The 21474-nt window shown below is 43.6% G+C and overlaps 1 protein-coding gene across 11 annotated transcripts in view; it reads right to left on the bottom strand.

Annotated features, from left to right (window-relative positions):
* Positions 1 to 21474, bottom strand: part of Gpatch2 (G patch domain containing 2) — a 157040-nt gene that overhangs the window by 63367 nt on the left and 72199 nt on the right. For all 11 annotated transcript variants that reach the window (XR_003946457.1, NR_151741.1, XM_030242477.1 and 8 more), the window contains one exon: positions 3882 to 3949. Coding sequence is in view for 9 of the 11 variants with exons in the window: in XM_030242477.1 (XP_030098337.1) it covers positions 3882 to 3949 (68 nt within the window). In the remaining 2 variants the exon portion in view is untranslated. The remainder of the gene's footprint in view (positions 1 to 3881; positions 3950 to 21474) is intronic.

Below are 21474 nucleotides of genomic sequence, written 5' to 3'. Positions count from 1 at the left end.
CTCAACATCAGGAAACAGAACTCCAAGAATCCACCTTTATGCTCACCATTAGAGTAGAAAATCAAGTTTGGACAGAGGCAGAGGATGGAGAGCTCTCCCTAGCAAGTACCAAGCTCTCCAAGCCAAGGCTGCCGTGAAGCTGTGAGCCCACTCAGCAGAACAACTCCCACAGACATGACAAGCATCCGTGGACAAAAACTCTTGTAGTTTCTAACCCACACCAGCTTGTCAGTTTGCACTGTCACAAGACAGAACTCTAGGGGACAGACCAGGAAGGGCAACGGAGGAAGCAGCAGCGAAAACAAGGGGGACCCACTGAGTACGCGAGGACAGGCCACCATCAACCACACAGCCACCAACAGTTGATGACGAGTCTTGCGTCTACCATTGAGATGTGTGGCTACAACCCTGAAGCAGTCTTACAAGCAAGCTGCTCCTACAAGGCAGTGCCCTCCCTTCGGAATGGTGGTCAAACTGCGCATGTTCTGGCACGCTGGGCATCGGGAATGGTATTCCTAGGTGGAAATCTTCATCTTCTGGTGTGATGGCCTGCCTTCTGTGACCCTCTATGCACATGTGCAGCTTTACCAAGAGGACCCACAGCCAGACTGAATTAGCAGTCCCTACCAGTCAGAGGCCCTGGACGGGAGTCCGAGAGAGATGAAGTAGTCAGCCCTCGGAGATCTGGAAGAGGTCTCCTCTGGGAAAGGCTAGAGTACTCTGCACACTGTGTAAGCTGCAAAGGGCAAAGCATGTGGCTGCGGAAGGGCTGGGCTGGGATCACAATTCTGTCAGCAGCTACTTACCAGAGAGCATCAACTTCTTAGGCTTAAGGTTACAAGCAGCTATGAGCTGAACCAGAGATATTACAACTCAGCTGAGACATTTCTTCTTTGCTAATCTCTTTCAAGCCATGACAACCACACATCTGATTCTGCTCAATGGCTATGAAGAGGTTCTTGCTGAAAGGTGAGACAGGAGAGCTGCTGGCACTGTCCTTCTCAGAGCAGAGCAGAGCAGAGCAGAACAGAGCAGAGCGGAGCACGAGAAGCAGCCATTTTACAGACCAGGAGACAATAACCACATGGAAGACATCAGAGAGAAGGACAACGAAGGCAATGGGAAGGCAGAGCTGTGTCCCTGCAGAAGAGAGCATGGCTCCTAATGTCATAATGCAGAGCAGCACCTTGTCTGGACATAGGCTCTCCACAGAGACAAGTTAAAATGAGGTCAGAGAAGCAGGGCCTCAGTCCAGGGTGACACGGTAGAGCATCTCACTGGCCTGCCTTGGTGCCTTACAAAGGAGAAATTCGGACAAAGACCAGCACAGGGAAAATGTCACCAGAGCTGGGTTGAGGGGCGGGGAGTGGGGTTGGGAACCAGCAGAGCGTGCGGTCAACTGTGGGAAGCAAGGAAAGAACCAGGAAGTGCCTTCTCCCCCAGCCCCAGGAGGAGCTGGCCCTACTGCTTCAGACCTGAGGTTTCCTGACTAAATGGTAAGGTTTTGTCTCAGTTGGGTCCACTGTAGCGCAGGATGGAATTGGATGATGGAGGGAGACAGAGCAGCCGCCCGCCTTCGATGACATCGGCGGCTTTGCAAAAGAAGCCGCCTTTCTTTACTTATGCGAGGAAACAAAACGGGAAAAAGAAATCTCAAGAAAAGCAAAACTGAAACAAAACAACCACAGACAATATGTGCGAGCCCCGATAGGCGCCAATCCCAGATCACAGGGCAGAGGTGACATACAGGCCCAGGCATGGCCGTGCAGGGTGTCTGTTGATGACAGCTAAGGTGTCCGCTGGTGGCAGATGACAGTGGGGATGTTAAGTAAAACGAGATGATGGCCAGACCTGAACCTGAGTCACAAAAGCGAGTCATTTACTCTGGAACCATGGAAAGCTAGAGACCGGAAGATCCACAGGGACTCTACAATGACATAGAAGATAATAGGGCAATGGGGAGGAAATGGGAAAGAAGAGGTCATAAGAGTCAGACACTGGGAACAGGATTACAGCCATGGGAAGGCAACGGATTGTAGTTATCTAGGGCTGGAGTTCTCTGTGGTGAAGCAGTGGCAAGTTTCACCCATGGGAATGGAACCTAATACCCGCCATTCCTGGAGCATCTTAGCCTACTGAGAACCCGGGACAGACATCCTGAGGTGGAGGAGACAGAGGGACATTGAGCATAAGCCCCACCCATTGCATTTAGAAGCAACACTTCGGTCTGCATCCTGTTCTTTCCTACTTACTCATTTCTCTATTATCAGAGTTTTAGAAACAGGGTCTCATGAAGCCAAGGCTGGCCCCAAGCCTGTTGCACTCCTGATCCTTCTGCCTCACTTTCCATGTGCGAGTGAAAGATCCTGGCGGAATGTAAAAGGACACAGAAGCCCTGAACTTGGCAAGATAGACGTCAGTGTTAGCAGAACTAGCTTTACTGATTTAGAAAAATAGAGGTGCACAATGCTCTGGCCACTCCTTGAACCTGTGTGTCTGCCAATGTTCTGACCAGGTGTGTGCCCATTGCTGCACCTTCATTAGACTCTTTCCTTGTACCCCTCCCATACCCATTTCTTGAGAATAGACATTGTTTAGATCTGGAAATCCCCTACTCTCCCCCTTCTCCTTCCTCCCCTGAGGGCCTATAAAAACTGGGAACTCTTTCCCCTCGAGGTCGACTCCTCTTCCCCTGCGTGGGATATGAGTCGTCCCCAGAGCTCTGGCTTTCCCCGAATAAAGCCTCATGTGGTTTGCAACAAGCTCGGTCTGTCGTGAGTTCTTAGGTGTCCGCTATTGTCCTGAGGTCTGAGTGAGGGGCTCCTCTCGGAGCATGGGCAGACTGCCCTGTCCCACAGGCAGGTCAGTGTGCCCTAGTTTAAGTCGACACTTGGGGTCTCCAGCCACTCAGTGACTCCATCTAAGGGCCTGCCCCAGCAGTCTCAGGGCTGACACAGGACTGCAGTGGCAGCATTAGGAGAAGCATGCCCGCAGAGCATTCACACTCTTCCTCTACCAAAAGGAAGGCTCTAAAATAGTTCTGCATCTACTTGCCTCAGCTGCTGCAGCTCATCAGAAGAAAATTAATGTAAAAACTGTATATAACATCTGGCTCCTTGTTTTCTATTTAGGGTCCAGTTTTTGTTTTCAAAGAAAAGCAGTTTTATTTTGTTTTGGTTTTTTGTTTGTTGTTTGTTTTAAAGCAGATCTTTATTACTTTTTTTTTTTTTTTTAGCAAAAACCAAATTGAAAACTCATGCATTTCCACATCTCGTAGGCCTCAATTTCATCCAACTTCAAAAGGCAGAAGAGACACATAACATGAAACTACCACACGAGACTACCAATAAGACTACAGAATTAAGATTACCACCAAGAAATCTTATCTAAAGTCATACAAACTGATAGCTATGTAAACTTACCTACTGAACCATTTTGTTTGTTGCTAAAGAAAATATAGTTTGGTTTCAATATAGGTCTTCACTGTGATAAGCAAAGGCTAGGCAGGCAGGCAGAAGCCAGAGTGGAGAGGCAATAATGAAGACGGGTCACTTAGCGTTTACGTTGGTACCACAGAAGGGCTGGCACACAGGCTTGCTACAGGCCAATGTCATGCAGATTTAAATGCTTTTAGACAGGGCCTAGATTTCACTGAATGGGACATGAACATCAAACTCTATCAAAATAAAGAATGCAGTCACAAGTCCTTCTATCTGCCATGGGCTCAGCTACAGTTGTTCATACACTGTCACCCTCGTGTGCTTTATTGTGCTCCTAAAGTAGGCACAAACTAAAGTGTCCTAGCTCACCAAGAGTGACCAAGAGTTTCCTAGAGAAATGGATGGACAACCCAAGCAAGCCACAGAAACAGGAGCACTCACTCATGGCGATGGGCGTCTGGGGAGAAGTGAACCATCCTCTTGTTACTGCCAGGGCCAGGAGCAGACAGCTGAAAACAGATGACAAAAACAAGTCACAATGGTTTGCTAACGACAATGCAAAGCGGCATCTGTTTGAAGACATCTTTCTAAATGGAGGAAAGAACATTAATTTCACACCCAAGGGAAAACTGCAAGGAGACAAAGACCTGGTCCTCGGAGGGCTGCAGAGGTCCAGACTGCTTCCAACCTGAGCCAGGTGCCAACCCCCAGGGAGTTAGATCCTTTTGGTCTAACAGAGTTACCACAGTAGGTTAAGGTGCTGTTAGAGCATCATGACAAGTGTACACATTGGGCTTAAGGACAGAGCAGTGACTTCACCATCCAGACACTGTCACACTAGTGTGAGAGGTCAACCAGACCACTCCTGAGCAGAGGGCACTTCTGGCAACCAGCTCTGTGGTGGACACTCACATTAAAATGTGCAAATCCAAGTGTATACAAGAACTTCTGTCAAAAGAGCAGTGACGGGCTCTTTTTACATATTTTCTACAAAGGAATTATCTTGGTATTTACATTGAGTGAAATATAATTTCAGCAAAAGAACAATATTTTCTCCTCAATGTCTATATAAATTAGAAGTTCTATGAAGAAAACACCAGGTGTTTTTTCTATGGTGACAACTGTTTAGGGTTGTTAAGAACTCCACAGAATTCCTGTTGTATCCAAGGTTCTCAAATGGAGCAAAAGGCAGCCATGAATGGGTGAATCTGCCACTCCCGATGACAAGCTATGAATGTCTAGCAAAGACTCTTGAGTCACACTCCTTCATGACAAAAGTTATTCCTGTTTAATTACACAAGAGCCATTTTGAGCACACCAGAGTAAATCCAGCACGGCCTAACAAAGGAACATTCTAGCGACACTTCGCTCTTCTCTCCCTTGAGTCACGCGCATCCACTCTGGCATTGCTATACAAGCAGGACAGTGTGCAGGAGATGACAGCAATCCGTGCAGGGCAGGAGCACACACGAGTGCTTGGCTGTGCTCCAGGACCACATCCCACAGCCATTTTGGAGTAGAGTCTCATGCTATTCCAGCAGGTATCCCTGGAACACAGTAATCCATTTTCTACACTGGGGCTGTGGGAAGCCGCCCGGGCCTGTGTCATGGTTTGTTAGACGTCCGTGATCACATTAGCTCATGGCGGACCTGACACTTTTATTCAGTTTACAGTATGGTCTATGTACGGACAACTTATTCCCTTTGCCAGGGCTGCTGACAACCTTTTCCACACTGTATTAATCTTGTTTACTGACTTTATCTTGGTACAAATATCAGAAAAGTGAACTTTTTATCTCAGAGACAGAATAAGCAGCGTGTTGACAGAAGCAGGAGCGATTTTGCAGGCTGAAATTGCTTGTTTACCCGAAGCTACACTTACGGGAAAATGTTTAAGTCTTGCTCTGGCTTGAAATACATAATCTGAAATTTAATAGATGAAGAAATTTCACATATACCCATGTGATAAATTGCCTGATGAAAACAATACAGGGAAATATAATAAAACAGAACTTATAACAAGTTTATACCACAATATAAATGTAAGCTTTCAATCCAGTCAAAAATAATATTACTGGGTATTTCTCAGAAATTGGACACATGTCTAAAAAACTGCAAGCTCCCTTCAATTGCAGCATATAATTCATAGATTTAAAGAATCAAATGTAGACATTTAACTAACTTCACATGTGTATTTCCTTGGTCGTGCGTGGCCTTGGAGAAACACAAGCGACTGCCCTGCAGTACCTTTAAGTTACTTATAGTTTGCTTTTAAAGGCAGACAAAGTGGACACCTTTTAACACTTCAAAAATGAGCTAAAGTATCGCTGCCGTGACACTGTAAGAGTTACACCTCAGAGGGCAATGCCATACAAGGAGCAGCCTTACCCAAAACCTGAGCATGGCATCAACAGTGCAGCCTTCCTGCATGGAAAGCAGGGCTATCCTAAAGTCTGAGGCCATTTAAACTTTCAAAATGTTTAATATGACTGATTATTAGCATGATATACCATGCCTATTATGCTAACCTTAATTAACCGTTCAAAAACAGTTAAAAATTATAAAAATTCCTAACAGTTCTATGATTAATTCAGTATCTATAAAATTTATAAAAATAAAATGGAATCAGGCTAGAGAGGTGGCAGAGTTGTTAAAAGCACATGTTGTCCTTGTGGGGGACCTAGGCTCTGTTCCCCAGCAACTAAGCTGTGGCTCACAACCATCTCCAGAGGTCTGATGTCCTCTTCTGGCCTCTGCACATATCTGCTACACACACACACACACACACACACACACACACACACACACACACACACACAATAAAACAACTAACCTCAAAGAACACAAGAAATGCTGGAGGTATCAGTCAGTGTGCAGCCCTCCCCAAAACAACAAAAAACCATAAAACCAAAACTTTCCAATATCAGATTATAATGTGGTTAACTCCAGAGAAGCTTTAGAAAGAAATCACAAACCATTGTAAGTCACATTTCTTTAAATGGGCAGATCAAATATTCAGATAGTCTAGGAGATTTTTGGTTTTGTGTGAGATAGGGTCTTACTATGTAGCCCTGGCTGGAGTACAACTCCTCTCTAGACAGGCTGGCTTTGAACTCTGAGATCTGCCTGCTTTTGCTTCCCTAGAACATGAGGTATGTACCATCACGTTCAGCAAGGTAGTCAAGGTTGTTAGTACCAAAGCTTTTAGCTCATACAATTAGCAGAAGAGGTACTTTGAATTTCTAATAGAAACAGTATTTGCATGACACGGAGTTCTTGAGGAGTTGTAGAACTCAGAGATCAACATTTATGTAGTTATTTGGTATTAGTAATGGTGATCTCAGATATCATATGTCATGCCCTAAGTCTTTAGGGTTCAGCTGCTAAAGATTATTACATTGGCAGTGAATGTAGTTCTCAGTAAAGTATTGTTGCTTACATTATTTGTAATGTAAAAACAAGACTGCACAGCTAGAAAGAGAGAGAGGGTCTGTGTGTGGTACAGATTCTCTGTTGTGATCTCAGCTTCTGCTGCTGTTGATTGTAGCCAAGTAGTTGCCCTCAGCAAACACTGTGGTAGTGAGACACTGCAGAAGAACAACTGTTGGTAGAATGGAGGGCAAGCAAGTGGCTCTATTGGGAACTCCTAGCCCCTCAGTTTAAAGAACACGTGCAGCCAGGAACACCCTGCGCCTCATTTCTTGTTCTTCTCCATCATGAAATTTAATGTGATGACTGGTAGTTTTCAGAGACTAACACAGCACCTGTTTTTCATCTTCCCAACGCAAAACCTCCTGCAGGTTTCAGTTGACATATCCTTCTCCGAACCAGAAACTGAGCTGAGACACACTTGTGAGACGGGGACAAAGCTGCCCAGTGTGGAGGGGCCATGGCGCTGAAGCCTGCACATGAATGCAGCTGCAGCTTAGCAGCAGTCTGAGGAGGCAGCAGCTCTGCTCTGTGCCTCCAGCAACCCTTCCCACCAGCCTTGTGCTCACTTTCCACCCCAGCCACGGGCCTTCTGCATACTATTCTGCCTCAGTGCCTGAACTGACAAACACTAACCATGGCATGCTGCCATTCAAAAGAAGGCTTCTCAACTTGCCGAGGCCTGGCTAGTCAAAGCCCTGTAGCCTCCAGGCTGGAGGGAGTCAAGGCCTGAGCTGCCTGCCAGTTTGTCCAGATAGAAATGTTTCCTTTTCTCAGGATAATGATTAATTTGACAACACGGAGGAGAGAAGCAAGCCTTACAGCCAAGCACGCCTGAACGAGTGTGTCACTCAAATCCCTGTGACGGATATCAAGGAAAATAACCCCCTCAAAAGGCAAGTCTTTAAATTCTAGGCATGGGAAACAAGAGCTGGGTGTTGGGGGATAGGGGCAAAAAGACAGAAGGAAACTGGTTCTGGCCGCCAGCCTCTGGAGTTATCTTCATTTGTTTTAAAATGCCTGAAGAGCTAATATTTTACATTTACATCTTCAGACACTTTCCAGGAGCACCCAACACTGCTACTCTCAAAGCTCTGCCCCAAGACAGGCAAGGGTGAGTAAAATACTTCACTGGCCACCCACACTCACAATCATACAGACTGGTTACAATCACAAAAGGTACAGAACACAGGTACACTTACTTTTAAAGCAACATGTGAAAAAAAGGAAAAACGGCTCTGTGGAAAACTTGCAAAACCCACATACGTGTGCATGGGATTCATGAGACCAGAGTGAGGGGCACCGGACTGAAAAGAGCATCTCAAGACAAAAAAAAATCCATCTCTCTCTCTCTCTCTCTCTCTCTCTCTCTCTCTATGTGTGTGTGTGTGTGTGTATATATGTGTGTGTGTGTGTGTGTGTGTGTATGTGTGTATATATATACACATATATATGTGTAATGTATATGCACATATGTATACACACTATATACACACACTACATATATACATATATATGTATATATACAAATAAAATACATCAACATATGATTAAAGTATATGATGTAATGATTTCAAATCCCTATTGTACACAGTTTCTCCCAGTTAAAAGTCTGTACGAACTGGGAATTTAAAATGACTAGCCCATTAGAATATTAATCATCGATTCATGGTTTTGGTGATTACTAACAATGTCTCTATGTTCTAATAGCAATTACGCACCTCTGTGAGTACACTCAGAGCTGCAACAGAAAGGCTGCATGAGTGCATAACTAAGATGCACAGTGGTAACTGCTTTCATACTAGTTTATAGTAATCTTTTTCTGAGTTACAATTTAACCTTTCCACAGCTCAAAATGATGCTCAACAGGGCTATATAGACAGAGGCTCATTTTCTATCTAGTTACAGCAAGCTATGAGTGGCCTCTACTGGCTGACCAGGGGCTTCCAAAATCCCTCCTGCATATCTTGCCACATTCTGGTTTTCAAGGAGACCACACACATTGATGTGCACTCTGTAATGATGCTGTGCTCAAGAGCACATGCAGATGCATCCAAGACACGCCCACAGGACGACACGGCACTTGAAGATTTTCATGAAATCCTCGTGCTTAAATTATACTGAGAATTTACACATTCTTCCCAAACTGCAATTTATATGCCATAAATATGCACTTTCTTATTCAATCCAAATCAAAGCAATTCACATGTACTTTTAAAAATAAATGTTTTCTATGGCTCATTCTTTAAAACATACACATACAGAAGAAACAAACCTCTCCTCAAAATACTGTGCATAGTGAAGCCTGACAAAATTAACTTGAAAACGCATTTAAAAAAAAATAAGACAGAACTAAAATTCAACACCATTCTTCATCTAAAAAAAAATGGCTTGCCATATGTGTAATGTTTATGAAAAATGCTGGCTAGAGGGCTGGAGAGATGGTGGCTCAGCAGCTAAGAACATTTGCTGTTCTTGCCGAAGGACCTGGGTTCGATTCCCACCATTCACACGGCTTAGGGCTGCCTGTAATACCAGTACCAGGGAATCTGATACTTTCTCGGGCCTCTGAGATACATACAATCATGTGGGCAAATACTCATACACATATAAAATAAAAATAACAACAAATCTTTAAATATACAGTGCTAGAAACACATTAATACAGAGGAAAATTTAAAAACATTATTAGCATGCTTATGTTTGGGCTGAAGTATTTTTGTTTAAAAAACAGCAATTAAGAAGGGGCTATATTATTTTTAACTATTTATTTTTATCTGTATAAGTGTTTTACCTGCATGCATGTGTATGCACCACATGTGTGCCTAGGGCCAGGAAGTCAGAAGAGGGCATCCGATCCCCTAGGACTGGAGTTACAGTCAGCTGTGAGCTGCCATGTGGGTGCTGGGAACTGGACTCAGGCCGTCTGGAAGAGCAGCTGCTGTTCTTAACTGCCGAGCCATCTCTCTAGCATTGAAAGGGTTAAGCTGCATTGTTGCTGCTGCTGCTGCTACTACTAGTAGTAGTACTACTACTACGACAATGACGACTAGGAGCAGGAAATGTCACTTCAGAATCTTAGATGGAAAAGAAAACATGCTGCAGGATTTGACAGCTTTTATATCTGTCCGTCTCCCTGCCACTACCTCCCTCTCCACAGACACAGACACCCCCCCACACACACACACAGACACACATACAGACTGTCACACACAGACACACACACACACACATGCCTGAGCTTTAACAGAGCTCATCAGCTCCCTATAGTCCTCTCAGACATAACAGGAACTATTTTTTTAATATAGCAATTTAAATATAAACTATGTTTGACTTATTTCTTTTTTCTTTCTTTTTCTTTTTTGGTTTTTGGTTTTTCGAGTCAGGGTTTCTCTGTGTAGCCCTGGATGTCCTGGAATGCACTTTGTAGACCAGGTCGGCTTCGAACTCAGAAATCCACCTGCCTCTGCCTCCCGAGTGCTGGGACTAAAGTCGTGTGCCAGAACACCCAGGGACTTATTTCTTTATTCTTTGTTCAAATGCATACACTGTCAAATATGCATAATAATGTCAAAGAATAACTACATTTTTAAAGATATAGTTCTCATATGTCATAACATTCCAATATATTTCAACCCTCATTTCAGAATTCAGTCCCATTATCTTACCTGCTGAAAAGTGTCCACAGGGTTATCTGGCTGACACATAAGATAACCTTCCATCTCATCAGACACCACTGGGATATGACACACTGATCCACTGTAAGCCCTGGTTATTAGCTTGAAATATACACCACATACTGTAGCTCACAGTAAGTATTTGTATAGTGAAATTCTATTATCTATGGATACTCACAACCTTCCTTAAAATAATATCCAACTGTCACAAAACATTTAAATAATAAAAATTAAAATGTTTCATTTTCTTCCTGCCAAAATTGTACTCTGTGTGTGTGTGTATGTGTGCGCGTGTGGATGTGTGTATAGCACGTGCACATACATATAATACAGAATGTGGTGATCCTGCCCTTATGCATTCACTATGCCCTTGTGCAGTCTAATATATAAATTATATAAAGGATAGGATTTAGGAAAAAAAGAGAGTGCCATAGCCTTCTTTTCTAGGGAGAATTATGCTGCAGAGCTTGGTAGATTTAAACTTTTCTTTCATATATAGTATATATAGTTGGTTGTAAAAGAGGTAAGAGGGCTACAATTGATTCAGCACACATCTTAGAACCTAACAAACTATTAAGACAGCTTTTCAGACCAAAATTCTAGGTATACATTTTATCCAAGGATCTGAGGCAACTGGGAAGATTTTCATGTGCTTGGGTAAAAATTGTTTTTATACTCAACAATCACATGTCCACTAACGCTTCAGAGGCCACCATTTTCTTTCTATGCACATCAGGTGGCACACGGCATCCTCACACACTCCTCAGTCACCTGTCTAGATACATGCATGGTTCCCACTGTGTTTTTCAAGCTGTTTTGGTAAGGGAGCCAACTTGCTACTTCCCAACAAGGCCAATGGGGTTCTGTGGAATCTCGAATTAAATCAAGGGGAAAAGGTTACAGCTGGTCTTGATACTTAAAATATGGTTTCTAAGAATCTCACGGATCCTTTCATATAGACGGTTGCACATTTTTAAGCCAGCATACATTTAGCAAAGAAAACAATTGAAAATAGCACACTCCTGTGGCTGCTCTACTGAAGCGAGCCTCAGGCAGCTACTCAGTCCTATGATGCAGGCCAATCTGGATAAGCTGTACTGTCAGTGACCATAGGTAAAGAATACAAGTTAGAAGGGCAAATCGTCCTAGGAGGCAGATGGAGGGAGGGAAGAGGAGAGAGAGGGAATGAGGAGGGAAATGGGTGGGGGTGTGTGTCAGGATCAGGGGTGGGGAGACAGGAGGCAGGCCCAGGAGAATGAATGGAAATCTGCAGCTGGCAGGGGTGAAGGGTGGGGGGCATTTCTAGGATGTGCCAGAGACCTGGGACAGTGGAAGCTCCCTGAAGTCTATGCGGTGACCTTAGCCGATGGAACCTGAAAAGGCCATCTCTTGTAGCCAGGCAGGACCCCCACCAAGCACAAAACTTTACACCCAAAACTTGTCCCATCTACAAGAAATGCAGGGACAAGGATGAAGCAGAGACTGAGGGAAAGGCCAATCAATAACTGGCCCAACTTGAGACCCATTACACGGATAAGCACCAATTCCTGACACTATTAATGATACTGTTGTGCTTACAGACAGGAGTCTAGCATATTGTCCTCTGAGAGGCTCCAGCAGCTGTTGACTCAGATAGATGAAGACACCCACAGCCAAACAGTGGATGGAGCTTGGGGAAACTTATGGAAAAATAGGAGGAAGGATTGCAGCCCCTAAGGGGATAGGATCTCCACAGGAAGACCAACAGAGTCAACTAACCTGGACCCTTGGAGACCTTTCTAAGAGCCCCTAAAAGAATGCACGGGCTGGGCCCAAGTCCCTGGCACATATGGAGCATATATACAGCTTGATTTTCATGTGAGCCCTCCAACAACTGGAGCAGGGGCTATGCCCAAAGCTGTTGCCTGTCTATGGAATTCCATCCCCTAACTGGGTTGCCTAGCCCTATACAGAATTGATGTGCCAGGATGAAGAGGCAAATGGTGGGTAAGGAATGTCCACCTTCTCAGAGGAGAGAGGGAGAGGGGTATGAGGTGAAGGACTGAGTGAGGGAGGAACAGGGGGAGCAACTGGGATGTAAAGTAAATAAATAAGTAAGTGAACAGATTAAAAAAAAATGCAAGTTTGATCTGAGAGGGGAGGGAAAAGGCCACAAGGCCAAATGTGTGCAATGCACTCTTCAAGTTATAAATGAGGGGATGGACAAATTATTAGAGAGGCGGAGCTTTAGTAACAAGATAGTGAGATTATGGCCTCATATATTACACACCGAACGAACTGCAAAAAACAAAAAACAAAAAAACATCCCCAATATAACTTGTAATTTTTAACATCTTTTGGCCAGTCTACTTCAAGAAAGTAATCACATGGTCACAAGCTCATGTTTCTAGAATACTCTATGGCAGACTGTGGTTTAAATTGATGCAGGCAAATTATCTACTTCAACATGAGTCACACTCAGGCAGCTGAAGGTGGTCAAGTGTAAGCGCCAGTCACTTACCAGTGCTGTGAGGAGTTGCACAGCACAGTGCCTGCACAAGGACCCATGTGGCATTTGTTCAGCTGGTCTGTCCCATATTCATGTCCATTTCTAACTAGGAGTGAAAGGCCAAAAGGACTAACGGCTCTCGCTCTAACCCTGTTCTCTTCACTTGAGTAAACTACACCATCTACTTATGTCTTTCAAGAATTCAAAACAGAAAAGTCAAGCCCTTTGGTTCAGGCAACTGTTAGCTGGGATCTTGTTGCTGGCTCAGCATCTGCAAACTCAAAATACATGAAATCCAGAGAGACGGAGGACTGCCCAGCCAGCCACACTACAGGAGGCTTTCTGCTTAGGTCCATGTTCACAAATGCTGGCTTTAGGTTTTTGTTTCTGATCCACCAAAGAATCTGAGAGCCGAGTTGGATTTTAGATGATGAAAGAATGGAAATCCAGAACTCAGGCACGAGGAGCAGTGGCTGGAAATGAGGACACAAACTTGACCTGAAAGCTATGGGAACACAGGCCAGATAGACGCCGAAGGCTCAGAAGTCTAAGAGTATTGTTTGTCCTGCGAATGACTCATGTGCAAGTCTGTCAAAGCTAAGTCTGGATACTGCCACACAGCTGATACTGCCATACCTCATTAAAGTTAACCAAGTCAAAAAGGAAAATAGGTTTTCATGTATTAAATTTTCATATTTAGGTTTTGAACAAATCTTTCTGACTCTTCCATTCAGGACCTGGAGGTGTGGAGTCCAGGCTTCTCTGCACACAACACTAGAAGGAAGTTCCTTTGGCATCTGTCTACTCTGGCTCCTATGAAGCATGGAGAACTAGGTTGGGACAGGAGCAAGGCAGAATCAACATTCTAAATGGCTCCTGTCCAGTCAAGTGAGCTGGAAGCCTCAAACAGGACAGGGAGCAGAGGGAAGGTTCCTAGTAAGGTGACTCTAGGTGAGGCTACACTGAGCTATCCCTTGCCCGGAGTGCAACAAATGAAAAAACAGCACACTTATAGAAGCTAAGATAGATACTGGGACAATACAGCTGATTCCTGAAGGCCGGAGTGTGTTGGACACCTGATCCAAGAAGTGACCCCTACAAGTGCTGGAGATGAGCAGTCTTGGAACCAGAAATGCAGATATATAGTATAAACCACATTAATTTTAAAGAACAGTTTCTTTATAACTTGACACCTTACACAAATTTCCATGTACATACTATGATTGACAACAATGGGTGATGGCTCGGATGCTTTCCAATTAGTGGGAAGGTCACCATCTTAAGTCAAACAGAGTTACCGTATCTAGATCAGTGGAGGCTGAGTTGCATGTGTTATGGCTGGCTTGCTTTCTTGGCCAGTGATTAGTACCTGGATGAAGCCTACAGATCAGCTGAGCACCAGCTGGAGTAGCAGAAGCAGTGTGCCTCCGTCTCCAGTGAGCTATGGGCAACTCCAAGTTCAACTGTTTTTTGACATCTCTGTGACTAATCTGGCATGTACTCAGTAACAACACCACTCTTACTGATTTGTACAAATACAGACTGCATACTTTCTAGATGGCCAAGTACTTTAGGAAGTTGAACTTAAATATCTATTCTTCCTGCTCTGTAAGATTCCAGAAAGGAAAACATTTTTCATCAGTGAAGCCTAGACAGGTTACAATAGCTTGCCCTAAGTCTCCTTGCCCAGCAAGCAGAAGAGCCTGTATTTATGAAGTAGAAATGCAGGCGGGGCTCACTGGGATGGGTAACTGTGGGTGGAACAGACTGGAGGAAACCTAGATAATTAGAGAATCGTTATCTCCAGATGTGTCTGTAAGGATGTCTCCTAAGAAAATTGGCAGCAAGAGTGTGGTGGCTGCAAAGAGTGATTTATAAACCTTGAAAACACTGTGGTTCGGGTGATGGACAGAGGTTGGAAGGCTTTGGAAGTGCATCTTAGAAATGGCAGATGAGGAGATGTGTCTGCAGGTTAGGGTACACTCTGAAAGACTAAGACCTGAATTTGGGTCCCCAGCATCCATGTGAGCCCAAGTGAAGTGTTGTGGACATCTGTAATGCCAGGGTTGGGTACAAGATGGGACAGAAGATTCCCTGGAGCTCTAGTAAGTAACATTCTAGCAAGCAGTATTCAATTCTCAACTCAAAATCCAAGGCCACAATTTGAAGATATAGTATCAAGTAGTAAAGTCATAAATAAAAACTGCCTATCTTATTGTTGACCAGAGCTTTGACTGCCCAGTTTACTTTAAATGTGAAACAAAGCCATATTAAAAATGAAAATCTCTATTGTATTTATTCTGAGGGTTTGTTTTGTTTGGTTTTTTTGGTTTTTTTTTAGATGAAGTCTTCTGTTATAAGGCTCAAAGTGGCCTTCAATTCTTAGCAAACCTCTTGCTTCAGTTTCTTGAGTGCTTGAAGTACACACATTATCAACATGCTTGTTTCTTATTGTGTTTATTTTTATGTATTTATGAAGGCAGGTCTTGCTGTTACCTTCTCTAGGCTGGTCTTGAACTTGTAACCCTTCTGTCTCAACCTGTGAAGTGCTAGGATTGCCTGACTGCAAGGCCTGAGTTCTGTTTTAATCCCCACTCACTGTGATCCATGGACAGTCTTGATATAAAGTGACTAGAGTGGGGTGTGGACTTTTGAGCCAAGCTGTCCCAGTTCATACTTTGTCACCCTTAGCTCTTGTTGCTCCACGCCCACAGCTACAACGAAAGGTAACTGACAGCAGAGACTGCCTCCTAACGCTGAAGTTAGCTGCTACACAAAGTACTTAGGAAAATACCAACAGTCTGGTCTCAGTGGACAGTGGTATGTTGTCATGATTTTCCACTGCTGTGATAAAACACTGGGACCCTGGCACCTTACAGAACGGTGTACTTGAGCTGATGGTTGTACTTGAGCGCGTGGCAGGCATGGCAGCAGTAACAAAAGCTGAGGACTCACATGTTGAACCACAAGCACAAAGCAGAGAGAGCCACTGGAAGTACAAAGTCTTTAAAATCTCAGAGCTCACAGAACAAGGCCACACCCATTCCGCTGCCACAAGGGGAGCCAGTATTCAAATGGCTGAGACTGGGGGACAGCTCATTCAGACCACCACTGACTGCTATTATCAGAAGTAGCAAGCCTAGCTTTTATAGCCCCAATCGGCTTCATCAACTCCCTTGACAGTTCACTTCCGACCTAATTGCCAGGATGACTCCTTGCTAGGTTTTCGTTCCAATCACTTGATTTAAACACTTTTACACCAGATGTTATCTCAATGTCAAGTACTACTTGCTCAGCTCTAGTGAGGCCAGTGAGCTGACTGGAAGTCAGCCTATCAAGGAGTGAGTTATGACCTTCTCAGCTTTGGTAGGAGTTGAAGTTAAAGTCAAAGTCAAGAATGTTCAAAAAGCTTCCATGCACAAAAATGAAAACCTACAGTGTTTGTTGACTGGGCCAACAGATAACTGACTTAAGTTGTGGGCAGGAACTCAGCAGACTCAGAACTGCTGGACCAAAGACCAATGAGCAGGTAGTAACCAGTGGAGCAAACAGCCCACCAGTGGCCCCACCCACTGCCTACTGGATTCCAGCTTCCAACACTTCTGGTGGGGTTTCTTCACTTTACCCAAACTATTTCTCTGTCGCTTCTTTCTTCTCTGGGACTTTCACCTTCCTCTTTCTCTGAGCATTTTCGTGCAACAAATAAAGAGCTTTGTTCGTCAAAGCTACATACTTATCACTGTGAGCAGAGAAAGCTCTCTTGTTTATAGTGGAAATTAAATTCTTGTACTGTGTGTGTCTATGCATGCATGTGTATGAGTGCATGTCTGCTCGTGTGTATGGATATATGTTTATGAATGTGCCTGTGGAGCCCAGAAGTCACTCAGGAGTCATCTACTTTACGTTTTTGAGGCACGGTCTCTCACTGGGACCTGTGACTTCCCTATTAAGCTAGGCTGGCTGGCTAGACAGTGTCCTTCTAGGGCTCTGTCCCAGAGTTAGGATTACAAGTCCAGTTTTCACATGCAAGCTGGAGACTGATCCTGGGACTTCATTCTTGAATCTCTATGTCCCCAGACCTTCAAAACATGGATTAAAAACAAAATGAAATAGTCTATCAAGCAGTAAGATGTGATGCCCTCAAACTCATGTATCTCTTCCTCTGGAAACTTTGCCTTCTATTCTTCGCTCTACAACCACTGGAGAGTGTACTAAGCCCTCAGCTCCAGTTATCCCCATACATAGCACTGAGAGAAGGAGAACGCATCCTTCTCCCACACACTTCCATCTCTTCCACCCAGACAGGCTGTGCAGTCCTCAGATCAGCTTCTTTGCTTTAAGTCTAAGTTTTAATTTAAGTTAAAATATTCTTCTTACTTATTTACTTGTTTTCAGCATTGGTCAGTCTTAGCGTTTTTTTCTAGTCTCACATGGAAGAAAATTTGTGAAACATCTAAGTCACAGCACTAAGTCACTGTACTGATGTCACTGTGCTACGTCACCACACTAAAGTCATCACATGAACTCGGTGCACTAAGTTACTACAGGAGATGAAGCAGTGTCTTTTTTTGTTTTGTTTTGTTTTTTTATGCTATAGTCTTTTCATCGTGCTGTGATGGGAGCCTTGCTTGCTTCTCTGCCTGGCCCCAACTCCTGAGCTCACGTAATTTTCCATCTTCAGACTCCTAAGCAGCTGGGACTCACGGTACATAAAAGGGAGGCACCCACACAGCTTGGGGCAACACCACTGTGCTTCTGCCAGAGCAACTGTCCAGCCCCACTTTGAGAGTCACTTCATAGTGTCACCCTTAAACAGAGCCGAAAGCTGACCGCACAGCTTCTCTGTGAGGCTTAAAAGACAGGTGAAGCCCAAGATGCCAAGGTCTGTGCTGGAGTTGTCCCGCCCTCCTCCACGCTCCCATTCACTGCCCCCTCACACTTCCTCCTGGGCTCACAGAGCTTGGGACTTTCCATCTCTCCGGATATGAAGGGGAATCTCTGCTTTCTTTCCTGGGGAAGTCTCCATTTACATCAGCCCACTCTTTGCTCTGACCTCTTCCGAGCCTGGTGGTGATCAGGCTGAACCCTGGATGACTTTGACGCTAACAGCTGACTTTCTACTCATTAGGAAGGTTCTGCCCAGGTGATAACCACCATGAGTACACTAATTCCTTAATCAATAACTATGGTTCATAAAAATCAAGGGTAAAAACTACATGTCACTTTAAATCATCAGACCTCAATTTTTAAATGTAAATTAAAAAAAAAAATAAAGTTCCCAGCATTTTCTCTAAAATATGTTACCAAACCACCGTATTGCTGTGTTGGGTTTGAAAATGATTTTCATACAGACTAGAAATGGGAGGGTCCCATTACCTTACTCCTTTCCCCTCTACCATCCCAGCACTGACAAACACGCAGAGTAGCTCATGTACATGTCTACTTTACTCGGCCATGGAGCCTGCTTCAAATAATCTTTCTACCTGGTTTATATAAGATAATGTCTGTACAAAGTAGGCATTCAAAATATTTGTTGAGTTGAAGTTAATTAGCTGGAGGAAGTTGGGATGGGCAGAGTATATGAAAGGCTACTTCCTCACACTGACTGCTAGGCTGGTCGGTACTCTTTTTGTAAAACTCTGTTCTCCATAGCAAGTGAATGGATCATCTCTGCATTAAAATAATAATAATAATAATAATAATAATAATTCAAGCTTTATGATAAGAAAGGTGGAATGAAAGAATCTAATTCACCAGAGCACAGCAAGGTGCAGAGAGACACTAGTTAGCTAGTTAACTAGTTAGCTAGTTAACTGGGAAACGGCGAGATGCTCCTGCTTGTGCCTACGTGCTCCAGTCATCAAGTAAGTTAGCTAGCACTGAGAAATTCATATCGACAATGCTGCAGAGATCCCTTCCTTCAAAGACTTCATGCTGATGATCAACTTTTGTCAATTTCAAATAAATTACGAAGCTTCTTTTTACAGATTTCTGAGTAGATTTTACTGGCATGCAGGCTACACTACTTGGGTTCACAGACTTTTATTTTTCAACTGTGAATGTAGATCTTTATAGACTTTGACCAAGATCATGTCTTTCTAGACTGCACAACAATGATGTAGCCCAAGACCTCTATCATTCTGCCTTAAAACACATGAATTTTGTCTCACGTGAGTTCATGTAGATATCAAATCCCTTCCTTCTGTTTTAAATTTTTCTTTGAAATCCAGATGTCCTGCAAAAACATTTGCATAAGCTTCCTGGAAGGCAGGGGCTAAAATCACCCCTGCTTTGTCTTGGAATTCTAAAGCCAGAGTGGAACTAAGTGTGAGCTCAGGAGGAGCAAGCTGAAGCTGTTGTCCCAACACTTGGTGACACCCACCTGCAACGCCTGCCATCAGTGTCCCATAGGCTTTGCAAATTCCCACCCCATGAGTAAATGTTACTAAAGTGATAACACATGGTGGTGGGACTTAATTTTATCAGCTCCATAAAATTGTCCTGTGCTTGTAGACTCGTCAGTAGTCTGAAAGGGGGTGGTGAAATGACGCACTCACACAGACCCAGCCAGGTGTGGAGATGCACACCTGTAATCCCAGCACTGGGAGGTAGAAATAGGAGGGCCCTGCAGCTCCCTGAGCAGCTGCAGCCAATGAGTGAACTTCAGCTACATCAAGAAGCAAATTCTCAAAAACAAACAAACAAACAAACAAACAAAAACTACTACTATCACAAAAACAAAACAAAACAAAACAAAAACCAAATCAGGCACAGAACAAGAGAAGACACTTGACGCTGACACATGCATGCATGCACACCAGCACACACACACACTCGTGCACACTCAACACACATAGTCTAAAGGGCCAAACGTCATCAGTTATACTTTACAGAAGGTGAGGGAGGAAAATAATATGCTTTGCTGTATTTTCCCACTTTAAGATGCAGGACAGACATCCCGTAAATGTTAGAGGTATATGGCAATTGTTTCCCTTCTGCTCTCTGAATCTTAGCAAGTGAGAAATACTCCTGGCCTTTCCAGGGCTGGAGTTGGAAGGTTAGTCACCAAGGAGAGCGGAGCCCTAGTATTGAGATGCATGTAAGTCTTAGCCCAGAATGTGTTTTCCCCTCCACCCATACTATGGGTCCGTGAGGCTGCTCTGGGCCAAGCTCTGTCCATCACTGCTATAGTCAGCAGGGCTGAGTCCTAACTGCATGGTTATGAATGCTTTACACCATCAGAGAGCACAGGTATGTAGGAAGAGATCCACACATGGTGGAGCTGACTGCCATCATTGCTCACTTTGCCAGTTCACGCTCTAGCACTCTATGAATATTGAGGAAAGTGAAAAGGTATATTAATACGGACAAGATTTGCCACTTAGGGGTGGGATACACTGCGGAGGATATTAAATGTCAAATTTTGTGTCCATAACTAAACAGTTCAGTAGGTGAAAGTTAATTGAATTCATAATTCTGCACAGAAAGGCACTGCCTACTAATAGTTTCTTAGTAAATCAAAGAGCAAAAACATGGAAAAGTGTGAGTCAGGTTAAGGTATTAAGTTAACTTCAGGGTGGGGAGCATGCTGGGATCTTCTAAGAACAGGGTTCCCTAGAAGAAGTGGTTATCTCTCTTAGTAAGGGGAGGGTTGTTAATGTTAACCACAGGATGGGTATGTGATTAAAACAGTATCTATTTGCTCAATTTAATATTTGGAGACCATCAACAAGACTGAAATGGAGCAAGCTCTTTGCGTCTGAAAAGGGCAATGTTCACAGTGTTCCCCTGGTACTATACAATGGCAGGTCAAACTTTTGTTCCTCTTGTCCTACAAACAATTTTCGAGCCCACGCTCAATAAATAAATTTGGTCTCGGCACTCCCAATCAGCACGGCACAATCCCCTCAGTAGCAGACCTATGATAAATGGACTTATTTTCCCAAATCAAACACTTGAATTTAAATTCAGATGAGTTAATGCAAAGGTCAACATTGTAATCAGTTCTTTTGATCTTTATAGAATTTCTGGAGTAATACATAATAAATCTGAAACAAGGCAATTTGCAGCTCTGTATGTGTGGTTGGCAATAAAAATCTTAACGATCAGAGCCTTTATGTACTTAGGGAACGCTTTATTGGCGCAGCCATGGTGAGGGCTTCAAGGCCTGGGGAACAATGGCAGTAGATAAAGCCCAAAGGCTTGATTTCATGATTGCTTTACAACTTATTTATATATGTATTTCTATAAAAGCTTAATGAATATACATCTCTGCCTACTGTTTCTTTGAACTACTCAGTATTTGTAGTATAATCATTTGGTTTTGAGTATATATGTTGGGGAAAATTGCTGAGAATAAAATTAGCATATCAGCTTTAACCAAAGATGTTTCAAAATTTCCGTCAGAATTAATGTTTTTAGAGTTTGTTTTTGTTTTGTG

Source organism: Mus musculus, chromosome 1, assembly GCF_000001635.26.
Source record: "Mus musculus strain C57BL/6J chromosome 1, GRCm38.p6 C57BL/6J".
In the NCBI taxonomy this organism is placed as follows: domain Eukaryota; kingdom Metazoa; phylum Chordata; class Mammalia; order Rodentia; family Muridae; genus Mus; species Mus musculus.
The sequence above is the reverse complement of the archived record's forward strand: the minus strand, read 5'-3'. Positions and strand labels throughout refer to the sequence as shown.